This window comes from Amphibalanus amphitrite, unplaced genomic scaffold (assembly GCF_019059575.1).
Source record: "Amphibalanus amphitrite isolate SeventyFive unplaced genomic scaffold, NRLGWU_Aamphi_draft 001035F_arrow, whole genome shotgun sequence".
Taxonomy (NCBI): domain Eukaryota; kingdom Metazoa; phylum Arthropoda; class Thecostraca; order Balanomorpha; family Balanidae; genus Amphibalanus; species Amphibalanus amphitrite.
The window spans coordinates 56,758-70,110 of NW_024882529.1; the positions used below are offsets into that span (position 1 = coordinate 56,758).

A 13,353-nucleotide genomic window follows, 5' to 3' on the forward strand; every position below is an offset into this window, starting at 1 on the left:
CCAGCTAAAGTGTCTGCGGTGCGTGACTATCCGCCCCCCACGGATGTGCCCAGTCTCAAACGCTTCCTGGGGATGGTCAGTTTTTTGGCCCGCTACATCCCCAACCTGTCACAGACTGTATCACCTCTCCGTCAGCTCACACAGGCCAGCTTCGACTGGTACTGGAGCCCCCAGTGTGAGACAGCATTCAAAACCATTCAGCAGCTGCTTACAACAGCGCCAGTGCTCAAATACTATGACCCACATGACGAGGCTACAGTGCAGTGCGATGCATCGAGCCATGGCCTCGGCGCTGTCCTTCTGCAGCGGGGAAACCCAGTCATGTACTGCTCGCGCTCCCTTACGGTAGCGGAGCGAGCCTACTCGCAAATTGAGAAGGAGCTATTGGCCATTACTTTTGCGCTCACTCGCCTGGACCAATATCTGTACGGTAGGCCAGTGACAGTCGAGACTGACCATAAGCCATTGGTCGCGATACACAACAAACCACTCAGTGACGCACCACTTCGCTTGCAGAGAATGCTTCTCACACTGCAGAGGTACAACTTTCACATTGTGTACCGACCAGGATCAGAGATTCCTGTCGCTGATGCGCTTAGTCGTGCTCCAACTCAGCAACCATCCTCACTGTTCGCAATGGAGACCGAATCCCTAGAGTTGTCCAGTGGGATCGCGGTGTCTCCAGAGCGTCTAGAAGCCATACGGGCCGCGTATCAGTCTGATCCGGTCCTCCCACGGGTCGTCAAACAGGTACTGGCAGGGTGGCCGAAGCATCGGCGCCAGTTGCCAGACGCACTCCGGCCGTATCATGGCTTTCATGACGAACTTTTCACACAGGACGGACTGCTGTACAAAGGCAGGTGTGTGGTCATTCCCAGCGCTCTTCAGCAGGACCTTATCTCGCGCCTGCACCGTACTCATATTGGTTTGTCATCGATACTGCGACTTGCTCGGCAGAACGTGTTTTGGATCGGAATGACCAGCCAGCTAAAAGAAGCGATTCTGAAGTGCCCAACCTGCCTAGCCCATCGCCCGGCTCAGACGGCCGAGCCGCTATTGTCGCATGAGGTCCCCTCCCGGCCATGGGCGAAACTGGGAACGGACATTTTTGAACTTAATGGGTCAATGTACCTCGTGCTGGTAGATTATTACTCCAACTTCATGGAGATTGACCGCCTGACTCGGACTACTGTGACACATGTGACCTCAGCTCTAGCGGCCCAGTTCGCTCGCTATGGCATTCCAGAAACGCTGGTTAGTGACAATGGACCACCGTTCAGCAGCTGTGAGTTCAAAGCATTTCTGCGTTCCCTGGATATTGATCATGTTACCTCCAGCCCAGGCTATCCGCAATCGAATGGCAAGGCTGAGAACGCCGTGAAAACGGCGAAGAGTCTAATGCGTAAGGCTATCGCCTCCGGTGAAAACTTCCTTTGGGCGCTGATGACGTGGCGTAATTCGCCCAGTGAAGGGTCAGACATGTCGCCGGCACAGAAAATGTTTGGACGTGCCTGTCGGACGTTTTTGCCTACTCCCAGGTCAAACTTGCTTCCCGCGTACCCGACTCCTCTCCCGCGTGTTCTCGCTGACAATAAACTGCGCCAGGCGAAATATTACAATCGTCGGACGCAGCCCCTGGCCCCTCTGGTCGTGGGTCAGCCCATTCGGATGCGCCTCCCTGGACAGCGCACATGGACCCCTGGCGTCTGTACAGGAATAGCTGGGCCGCGATCTTACTGGGTGCGCGTGAATGAAGTGACCTATCGTCGCAACCGCCGCCAGCTGTTAGCCACCAATGACCCTCTGCCTGTACAGAGTGATCACTCGGACCCAGACGTGCTCGGTCCGCCACGGGAACCCACCGCGTTACCAGAGCCGCCTCAGACTCCTCCCGTCGCCACCGGCACGGGCGTGCGCCCGCTCGTCGTCCCGCCCGTGCCTCCTGGCGAACCGTGGATGGATGTGCCGTCATCTCCTCCGCTCCCGCCGTCCCCCGTCCATGCGCCTTACGCACCACTGACCGGGGCAGGCTCACCGCCGGTCATAAATCGCCGTCCCCAGCGCGAAAGGCGCCCGCCCGCCTATCTGTCCGATTACGTTAGATGAATCACTGTTCGTGTCAGTTCAGTTCGTGTTCACTGTTCTTGTCAGTTCGTGTCATTGTATGCTGAATGTGGCTGCGTACTTATCAGCAGACGGTAGAATGACCAAGCGTCATGAGAGGTATGCAATGTAAATATTTTGTCGTGTTTTATACTGTTTTGCGATTACCAGTACCTAGTGTTACAGTGCTCAGTCCTTCAGTGCCGCGGTATAGCTTCGTCGCACAGTAGCTTTGCGTAGCATTTGATGTGGTGCATTGCACATGTGTGTTCGTGTACGGACACCAGCATGTCCGTGATCTCGATATCTCATTGTCGCAGGAGAAGGGATGTGACGTATTGTAATTTGTAGTGTCCTGAGACGTGCTGTCATCTAACGGCAGAAAAGCGAACTCGTGGTTGACGGCAAGTGAGGGCGCGGCAGCCGGAGGGGTTGTAGAGTTAGACACCCGAGCTAGGGTTGGTCAGTGCTGTATAATATCTGACATTACTGAATACATATCATCGTCTTACGTTATCTGATATCTTAAGAACGTTACACTGGTGACACAAAAAAAAATCAAAAATTGATAACATGCCAATACATGATCATACTCCTCTCCCACCATTATCAAATTATTGATGCCTTTATGTTTTTATTCCAGAAGTCTAGCTTGTCCAACTGAGCTATTGATTGTGCAATTTAGTTCTTCTAGAATACATATGTAGAAATGGGAATGCTGGAGCAACATATTGATATTCAAACAGATACGTTTATCTTGATTTACTGGATACATTGACCAGGTATAGCATAGATAGACTTGATTACTCTACTAATATCATAGGCTGTTCTTCTTCTTACTAACCAATGAATGTTCTCTTTCAGATTGTGCAGCAAAGCATTTTAGAAGACAGACAGGCCTTCTTCCATTTGGCCCTCATCATTATTCAACAAGTGTAATTTTAGCATGAATGTCCTACAATTTCACCCATCTAGAATAATTTTATTGTTATGTGCATTGGTTGGTGTTATTACCATTCTTTATTTTCTTTCATCTTTTCATGCCCAGAGTTTGCAGGTAAATATCCACTCTTCAGCAGTTAAGTTGTATGGCAATTTGTCATCTCCTTGTGGATCCATTTCATCGTTTTTCAGCTTTGTATACATAATTAAGTGTAAACTGCATTCTGCATTTTTTTCAGTAGATCTTGTGTTCCTGCTGCTGCTGATCTTAAAATTGAATTACATTATCTTATTCCAAAGAGCTTTTTCAGTTTAAAGTATGCATTTGTTTTTCCCCTCAGTGCACTAAACAGAAAAAGAAGTAGGTCACTTTTGATAGCATATATGGTGATAATGATGTGCTTGGATTCAATTATTCCTTAGTAGCACATGTGTAATAGCTACCCTTCAGCCTTCTCTTCTACCAACTGTTGCATTGACTATACCCCCTCTTTCTCTCAGGATGACCCTGGCCTGTTCGACCCGGACGCCTCCACGGCGCCCGTGCTCCGGCCCGGCGTGCTCGGTAACTTTGAGCCGGCGCTGTCCGAGCCGGTCTCGGGACCGGGCGAGGGTGGGGAGGCCTACTCCCTGCCACCGGGCTCCAGCGGCGGACCCAGATCGGAGTCGGAGTACGGCATGAACATGGCAGTGTCGAACGCCATATCACCGAACCGGACCGTCCGTGACACCCGGCACCCGGAGTGAGTGCGAGGTGGTAGATATGGCACTTGGCAGGCTTGAGAGTTGCGGGATGGAGTATGAGAGCAGAGAAGGGAAGGATGGTGGGCAGATGGTAGGGAAAGATGATGGGTATGTGGGCAAGGAAAGTCATAGAATCTGCATGTAAGAAGTTTTCGGGGAGATGGATGAGTGAGACAGGATTAAGCGGAAAAATGAACTGACCGGGAGCTACCGTAAAAGATCAGAAAATGACCGACAAAATGACAGAAAATGACCGACAAAATGACAGAAAATGACTGACAAAATGACAGAAAATGACTGACAAAATGACCGGCGAGAGTTGACGGAGTGACGGAATCTGGCGGCAGGCCGCTCGTGCTCTAACTCCCCTCCCCCGTCAGGTGCCGGTTCTGGCACTACCCGCTGGGCCTGCCGGACGCCTCGGTGGTGATCGTGTTCCACAACGAGGGCCTCTCGGTGCTGATGCGTACCGTGCACAGCGTCATCAACCGCAGCCCCCGCCAGCTGCTCCGGGAGGTGCTGCTCGTAGACGACTTCAGTGATAAAGGTGGGTATCGCGGGCAGGACGGAAATGGCCTCACGGAAACGGATAAATGACACGGAACGGTACGGGTGCTGACTGCTGCTCGTTCCGTGGTTAGGTCTTGGTCACTTATCGGCCTTCTCATTTAATTTTACTCGTACTTCGATTATTATTTATCCGCTTTTCATGGCGCGTGCTGTATTCTCTGCATGGAGCGTACTTTGTGGTAAAGTGTGGTCTTTTGCTGTTCTTATCTCGTTCACTCCTCACTTAAGTACTTTTCTTTTTATCTGATGTCAAGCACGACCAAATCTGCTCCTCACCCCTCTCTAACCCCTCCGTTCCGTTCCTCCGGCAGCCGACCTGCGGGAGCCCCTGGAGCGGTACATAGCGGCCCATTTCGCCGGCCGGGTCCGCCTCCACCGTAACACAGAGCGGGAGGGACTGATCCGCACCCGTAACCGTGGCGCGCGCCTGGCTGCTGGTGCCGTGGTGGTGTTCCTGGACGCCCACTGCGAGGTCAACACCAACTGGCTGCCGCCGCTGCTGGCGCCCATACTGGGGGACAGGTGAGGACCGGCAGAGCGTGGGGGAGGGGTGCTGAGAGATCGAGGGAACCTGAGAAAGATGGGTGGCCTTTGAGAGAGTGAGTGAGCACAATGAAGTTTACCTGAAAAAAGCAGACATTTGACGCTTCAGTTCTAGCAGTAACAGGTATCATAGCGTCTAGCTCTGAGCAACATGATTCTAGCAGAAACAACGTTACATCGCCTGATTACCAGGGTAAAATGCTATAATTTTATGCGACGGCTGAAATGACAGCTTGTACTCGTGATTAGACGTTCTCTTTTTCAACCCACCCTCTCTCCCCCTCAGACATACGATGACGGTTCCGATCATAGACGGTATCGACCACGGCACGTTCCGTTACCGCTCCGTGTACCCGGGCACCTCTGTGCTGCGTGGCATCTTCGAGTGGGGTATGCTGTACAAGGAGGCGCCGGTGCCGGTCAAAGAGGCGGTGCGACACGAACACATTTCTGAGCCGTACAGGTGAGTCGGAGATACGGGGAAGGTCACGCGTGGAATGTGTAACCGTACGGTACGTGGAAGGAGGGTTGGGGGAGTTGTGGGGGCAGATGGGGACGGGGAATTGGAGGGAAGGTGCCTATGTTTTTTTTTTAATGTTGTAAGTAACTCTCCCCCAGATTGAAAATATTTATTGAAAATTTGTATCGAATGAAACTGTTTTTTGATTGAAAGGGATTTGCTGGTGACCTGTATAAAAACTATTGAGTAAATAACCCATCAATGCATACCGACAACCGAACTATCCTCAGCAGCTGCCGCGACTATTCACCATCGAGATGTCGCTAGCGTCTCCTCACCCCGCCACCGCTGCCTGCTCAGCGACTGTGTCGGCAGCAGTAGGATGGCCTGTATTCCCGGTAGAAATGACTGACCCCTGTGTCTGTACTCTCAGGTCTCCGACCCATGCCGGTGGTCTGTTTGCCATCGAGCGCTCCTACTTTTTGGAGCTGGGAGGGTACGATCCCGGCCTGCTGGCCTGGGGAGCCGAGAACTTCGAGCTCTCATTCAAGGTGAGAACGGCGGGGTCTTACTGCCGTGGGATGAGGGAATACACATGGTGAAACGAACGGATGTGGAACGGCGCTTGCCTCTGAAAGCATTTTTGCGCCCTTTACTCTTATTTTTTTTTATTTTACTTTCATTTATTGATTATTTGTCTACCTGGCTGTCCTAGCTGTCCTTTATTTCCATGTCGTGTTTTTAAACTACTGGTCAAGCGTGGTGCTGACCATGTAAAGGAGTCGAATACCCAGCTGTGACGTCCGAGCTCCAACAATATGACAACTTACCGAGTTCTATAGTGCTCCGTGGCAGCCACTACCGGCGCGGTGTCGGCAAAGTTAAAACAGGACCCGTGTCGGAAACGCCGATCAATATGTCAAGGGTGATGTTGGGAGGAGGGGGGGGGGGGGGTGCTGGATTCTTAGAGCTTTGTTCAGGCGCGCTGAAAATACCTTACACAGTGTGCAAGTATTAATTTGTTACATGTAACCTTTGCAGAATGTAAAGCCAATTAACCTACTGTCTGATGAGAATTTTTCCGAGGTGTAGATTAAGTCTGGTATTTATAATCAAGGCATTATGCTCGTCACGAAGCGTTCTTAGCTGAGGAAATGTCAACACTGAATCGGCACGTACGGCGGCTCATTGTCAGCTAGACTTGTTTGAGCAGTGCCAGACCAGACGCCTGGCAATGGGAATCCGGAATGAAGCGTTCGCTCTGGAGTTCCCCTTTGATTTCAGTGTTTATCTGGGATCGTTCGTCCGTCTCAGCTGATGCCGAAAATTACGTCATAATGCCTGATTGGATTCAATCATCTGCTGTATGAGTTGGGACTGTTGAACAACTTTCCCCGTTTATGTTACATGACTATGCAGGCAGTTTGATCTCTCAGAGTGCATTTGTCATGAAGTTTCTTTGTTTCGGTATCGTCACGACGGACAAATTTTCTCTCACGGCTTCACAACGCTATACCATGTCGCCGCCAAAATTTAAAAACCACACGACCGTATACAACCATTCCCCAGCCTTGCTGAAGTTGCTGACATAGCATGTTTCCAGCTCCCCTAACCCACCCATCCCACCGCGCCTGACCACCAGTCTCGGCGCCCGGCCGCGGTGCAGTCCGTTCCGCTGTTCCGCCCACGCGCTCTGCCCCCAGACACCCGCCGCGGTGGTCGCCGCTGTCGGAGTGCTAATGAAATTCCCCGCCACCAGGCCGGTCCATTTACGTGCCGGTATTTACGGCAGCACTGCCATTTTCGGCAGAGTGGAGCTTCCGGAACAACCGGAGCAGGCCGCCGCGCAGGAGGCACGGATTGTTTGGCTCGGCAGCCGGGAAAGGGCGCGTTAGTATATTAGCTGATCGCGCGTGGAGATAGTTTTTTTCTTTTACATATTTTTTGGGAAAAAAGAACATCGTTTTTTACCGGAAACCCTGCCTGTTTGTGTGTCTGCCCTCGTCTTGTATGTCACCGATCAACTATCATTGATCGTGCGTAGGAGTCGTGATTGGCAGCGTTTAGCCCTGACCGTACGCTGATCAGTGGCTACATATCCCGTGTCCCCACGGACCATTGACATCTAACGATAATGTCCCCCCGCATCGGTCAATTGGAGACGCGTTTTGTCTTGTATTCGACATATATCCTGCAGTGTGGCATGTTTACGAGGATTGAAGATACGTTCAGTGTATTTTCAATAATGACTGAAATTCTACACGTCGAACAACTTGAAAAATCTGAATTAACGATAAACAATGCTTTGTTTGGTTACTACTTACTTGCCTTTCATCGACAAAGGCGTGATCAACTTGCCTCGATTCCATTTGACTTCCTTCCTCTTCTTATCTGTCGCCCGTGACGTAGTCCAATTTTTCCGATATCCCAGTTTCGACTTTGTTTTGCCCTTTCGCTGCCACTCTAACCCCTCCATTCTTTCCCCAGTTATGGCAGTGCGGCGGTTCCATCCTCTGGGTGCCGCGAGGTCTCAAACCCGCCGCCTCTCTCTTCCGATAGATATGGCAGTGCGGCGGCTGTATCCTATGGGTGCCCTGAGACCACTAATCCCAGCCCCCACCCCCCCCCCCGCCTCCTCCCCCCAGATATGGCAGTGCGGCGGCTCCATCCTCTGGGTGCCCTGCTCGCGGGTCTGACCCTCCCTGCCGTCCCTAACCCTCAGATATGGCAGTGCGGCGGCTCTATTCTCTGGGTGCCCTGCTCGCGGGTCGGCCACGTCTATCGCGGTCACATGCCCTACTCGTTCGGCGCGCTCACCGATAAGGTCAAGGGACCGCTCATCCTCACTGTGAGTATCGTAGTCGCCGTCCGTTGGACGGTCGGTGATTGCCGTGATGTGGAGTATGTACCATGTAGAATGCATTGAGTTCGTGTCTTTGTGCATTTCATAATCACTAGATGTTCTTGGTGTTTTTTTAAGGTGCGTTTTGCGATTCCTGCGATAATTATGTTAATCGAAAAGAACTTGAAAATGTGAGTAAATCCTCAGCTATTCACACAGCTTTGAGTGACGACCTTATAGCGTGGTAATGGCGTCATGCCGGACCAATTACTGTTGTGACGCTTTAAAGCCTGATTTGTGGCAAGCGGTATATTCGGCTGGAGGTCGTTTTAAGCGTTCATTAACATTCTGAATTAAATCATTATGCGCTCATTTTGCATAATCATGCCGGTCTGACGGACTTGCGAAGTATTTGCATTGCCTGTTGTCAAGGTCTATAATTTCATGATAGAATTTTTATGTAAATATTTTGACTGTCAAGTGATAGTGCTATACTATGCCTCAGTATTTTCTTTGCTGTCTTAAAAAGCCTTCTTTTTCATATGATTATGTCTGTGACGATGGATTTTAATGCAGCGTTATGATTTGGCTGGCATCACGAAAAAATATCTCGCCAAAATGGTCCAGTGATACCACAGTCTAAAATGCTGTTTCAAAACTGGCACACGGTGGAGTGACCTATTGTGCGATACCTATAAATCAAAATAGTAATTTAGTGGTTTTGCATTGTATAGTTGGCTCAAAAATAGCATTTATGCTAATGCTCACGCGAAACTACTTGGATAGCATCACCCTGTAAGTCAGCCAGTGGAGACTGATATGTTCTATTTACCGAACAGTAACATATTCGACTCCGCTAATGAAATCAGTGCATTTACCAATCCCTCGTCCTCGTCTATCATTGTGCTTCCGCCGTCCAAATCAGACCATAGTCAGCCTCTCTCAAAACCGGAACTGCATCAGCAGTCGCACCAACTGATAGACCCAATTCATAAATCAATTTTGAACGCATCGGAACTCAATTCAAACTCTCAGTGTCGGCGGAAGGAGGGTCTTTCCTTCCGGCACGGCCGGGGTCGTGGAACCCTGCTCTGGGCGGCTGGAACGACTCGGAGAGTTCTGCTGCTCGAGAAAACAATATCATGGTAATGCTGCCCTGAAGTCGCGCCGCCGCCGCCCTCATGGCTACTGAGAAGTTGCCCATGAGATGTTCACGCCTACCGGAAGTCGGCGACTTGAGTAGTTTTTTTTTCTATCGATTGAGGCGCATGTGAAGAACTGTTTAGAAATATGTGGAGCTGACATGCAGCGCGCAACTGCATGTCAGCTCCACAGATTCGAGTTGCAGAGTCGTCCAGTTGGCAATTCTGCAACCTTTGAAAAGTTAACTTGTACGAAGTAACTTCACGTTGTACGAAGACAAGCACCCACCTTGGCAACTCTCGCACTATCTTGCGTCCAGCCCCCGACTTACACTTATTTTCCCACGGCAGAATTACAAGCGCGTCATCGAAACATGGTTCGACGAGCGTCACAAGGCGTTCTTCTACACCCGGGAGCCCCTGGCGCAGTACCTGGACGTGGGTGATCTGAGCGCACAGCTCGAGTTCCGACACAGTCGCGAGTGCCGCGGCTTCCAGTGGTACATGGATAAGGTGGCCTACGACCTGCTGAAACGGTTCCCCGAGCTGCCGCCCAACGCACACTGGGGAGAGGTGAGATCATGTGGAGGAAGGTGATGGGGGAAACAGTAAAAGGATCTGGGTAGAGGCGCAATGGTTTTTGAAGAAGGAAACAGTGAGTGGAGCTGTGAAGAAATGAAAGCATTCAAAGGGGAGTAAAAAAAACTAGAGAGGAGTCACTTGGAGAATCCAGAATGCAGTAAGAGAATCTAGGTAGCAGTGAAATAATATAGAAAAAATGAGAGGGTCTGGCAGGTTTATTTTGTGCTCGGCGTTTCCTCCAGTAGAATTGTATATTCAATGTACGTGATCATCCCTCCTTCCCCCTGACATGCTGTCCTATCTCCCCAGCTGGTGAGCGGCTCGACGGGTCACTGCGTGGACACCATGGGTCGGGCGGTGAACAGCGCCGTCGGCCTGTCCCCGTGTCACGGCCAGGGCCGCTCTCAGCTGCTGAGACTGAACCTGGCAGGCCAGCTGGGAGCCGGTGAGCGGTGCCTGGAGGCCGTGGAGGGGGAGGTCCATCTGACTGTGTGTCGACTGGGCACCGTGGACGGACCCTGGCAGTATGTCGAGGTAAGAGAAAGTCTGACTGTGTGTCCAGGGCCCTGACATTGTCTCAATGGGAAGGCGGGAAAATGCCTTTGTGCTCTGACTTCAGGAGCTACTAACTTAAGTATAACCCTTAAATGTTTTTGGTGGAATGAACTTGAAGCTCCTATTCGTTCGCTAGCAAGCTGCGGTGTGCGAAGCGCAGTTTTAGATACACATATATCTGCCTTATCTAAGCTAAATTCCCTCTGTTCCCCACTGCAGGATAAAAAGGCGATGTGGCACCGCCCACTGAACAAGTGCCTCTCGGCAGAAAACAGACGGCTAGTGCTGGCAGACTGTGGGATGGACGAACGCAGCCTCAAATGGACCTGGAGGACGGTCAAACCGCGATGGGCCAACAGCTAAGCTGGGTACAGCCGGGCTGATGTATGGCTGAGCCGAATTGAGGAAAGTAGGCAACTAAAGTACGTGCGCACAAATGGGGCAAGGTATATCAGACAGATAACTGAGAAAAGGGCTGAGTTACTTACTGCTGAGCTTGGAAGACACCTCAGCAGAGCTGGGTGGCCGGCCTGATCTGAGCTTAGTTCAGGTGAATGTTGAGACGGGTGGCACTGGGTACGAAGTACGGTCAATCATGGGGTATGGGGAATCGTGACGGTGGGCTGGGAGGGATGCGTTTGCAGTGGGCATCACACGAGGTTCAGGGTTATGAACAGGGCTTGTGGGGTGTGGTGGTAGATAGGTAGGGTGAATATGCCGTCATGTTTTCATCCAAGATTGGTTTGTAAATGTTCAGGGACCAGGCCAGTGGTCTAGAGGCTGAGTATTGAGACGTGTGTTTTACCTCCGGTTCTTTTTGTTTAATTCCAAAAGTCGGTCTTCTTAACCATTTTAATTTTAGCATGCCAGGGTCCGTGGTTTTGCTGGCTGAATTAGCTCACAAAGTTCTGACATGGTAAATTTGCATAACTCTAGCAATACATTTGCTATCAAACCAATCAGCAAGCGTACAATAGTCGAGGAAAACGCTAGACTCAAAATTTGACGACTTGGCGGTTATGCTGTTTTGCGTGATAAAAATGAGCTTTCGTGGCATGTACCGCGTAATTCAACAATCTGTTTAACAGGTTATTTATACGTAGCTGATGTGATAAGGGACAAATTTGATAGTCGTTGTAAGTTGCATTGTCTAACAGCTGTTCTCCACATGCTATTTTCCTTAAAAGACACCGGGCGATGTTTGAAAATGTTGAATCGCTTCAAAATTGGTCACGTCAGTTTACATCATCTGATTTGAAGACTTATAACCTTACCTGACTGAGTTTCGCACCGATAATGCTGGAAGAGACACTCTACTATGCCAATGTTTCGGGGAGCAAATTTCTGACCATATAGCACAAAGACTTGGGCGAAGCACCGAGTTCTGATGCTACTGCTGAGACTTAGAGTGTTAATTTTGCACTGAACTGAGATTCGAGTCACAAAGCTTTGGTGATGGAGTGTCCGTCGCTTTTATTGGTTTCATCGGGCGTTGTAGGGTCATGTCCTGTGCGTTCAGAATACCTACCTGAATAGTATTCGAGCCAAGACATTTGGACCATTGCTTGCCATCTGCGAGATGGGCTGATACACGGTGCCAGTATCATATGTCAGTGATAGCGCTATATGTATAGTAGTGCCAGTAGTGCCTGTAGTCACTCGTGTCCATCGTTGATAGTGCCTATAGCTGTCAGTGTTTGGTGTGCGCTACTATGTGCAGTCACGCTGTTAGTAGTTCGACCACACTATGCAGTGGTATATATAATGTCGAGAGGCCTGGCTTCAGTGAGCTCCACATAGCGCAATCGCGGCGGCCCGGGCGGGGAAGGAGTTACAGGGTTGTTTTGTACTGTGCAGATGGGCCACTGGGGTCCAGGCTTTCCGTTGTTGTGAGTTTGTAGTGGTCGTTGAGCACCGCAGTCACAAGCCATAAGCACTGGGCTGTGTACTATCGTCTGGTTTGTAATTGGGCTTGTGTTGCGCATATCCTGTGCAGGGCTCTTTGGGAAAATGTCTGAGATTGGTAACGTGGTCTAGTCGCTGAGATGACTTGTGTTTGTTTTGGTTTAGCTATTTTTTTGGTTGGTGCTGGTCATCTTTTTGCTGGTGTTTGGTTAGATAAGCAGCTGGGTTTTGTTACATAGCTCGATATCTGCCTATAATAGTAGCCAGAATGTGCTGCTCTAGGCGTATTCGATGCATCGATACTGCTGTGATCTGGGGCATTTTTGGGCACAAACTGGGGTTGGGTCGCTTGGGGGAACAGATGTGGGACTAGGAAGACACATTCCATTTAAACCGACGCACAGCAGTTTGCTTTTTTGCGTTTGTTCTCATTTCTTGGACCATCTATCCGTCAGATATACTTAAATCCCGTTTTGTCGTTAAATTAGTCAAGTGAGATACATCATCAGTGCCTTGAGTAAATTAGTGTCCTTTTTGGCAACGATTACTAGTCAATGGTGTGATAGTGGGTTTTGTTTTAGCAGTCTTTGGCAAGTGCTCTAGTATTGCGGAGGTATGTGGACCTTACGTCGGATATTTAATGCGGGTCGAGTCGTTGCAATTCGCTGGTGCGGGCTGGTTTGGCCATTCTAGTGCCGCTCGTCATATGTTGTCGGATATTCCTGCCGTCTTGTTTAGCTCATTGCCTGAATTTTAAATCGCTGATAGATGGAGCCATTCCCGTGGACCGTGGTGTGGATTTCCACGGATGTTGTTCATGTGTAATTTGTCACTGCTGGTCACTCACGCTCGGGCTTGCATGTTGTGTTGTTTTCACGGGGTTTTGTTCGGTGAATTACGGACATGTGATATGTTGTGATGCTGGTTCAGTCCATACGTGCATAATACATTCACTGGGGTTTGGA

The 13,353-nt window shown here is 50.1% G+C and overlaps 1 protein-coding gene across 1 annotated transcript; it reads left to right on the top strand.

Annotated features, from left to right (window-relative positions):
* The first annotated feature begins 2,964 nt into the window (after positions 1-2,964).
* LOC122369441 (N-acetylgalactosaminyltransferase 7-like) lies at positions 2,965-13,353 on the top strand. The gene is made up of 10 exons (XM_043344203.1): positions 2,965-3,160; positions 3,547-3,788; positions 4,170-4,336; positions 4,671-4,881; positions 5,189-5,365; positions 5,796-5,913; positions 8,085-8,210; positions 9,698-9,919; positions 10,238-10,462; positions 10,703-13,353. Exons 1-10 carry the CDS (start codon positions 3,050-3,052, stop codon positions 10,844-10,846), a joined length of 1,743 nt encoding a protein of 580 aa, XP_043200138.1. The 5' UTR covers positions 2,965-3,049; the 3' UTR covers positions 10,847-13,353.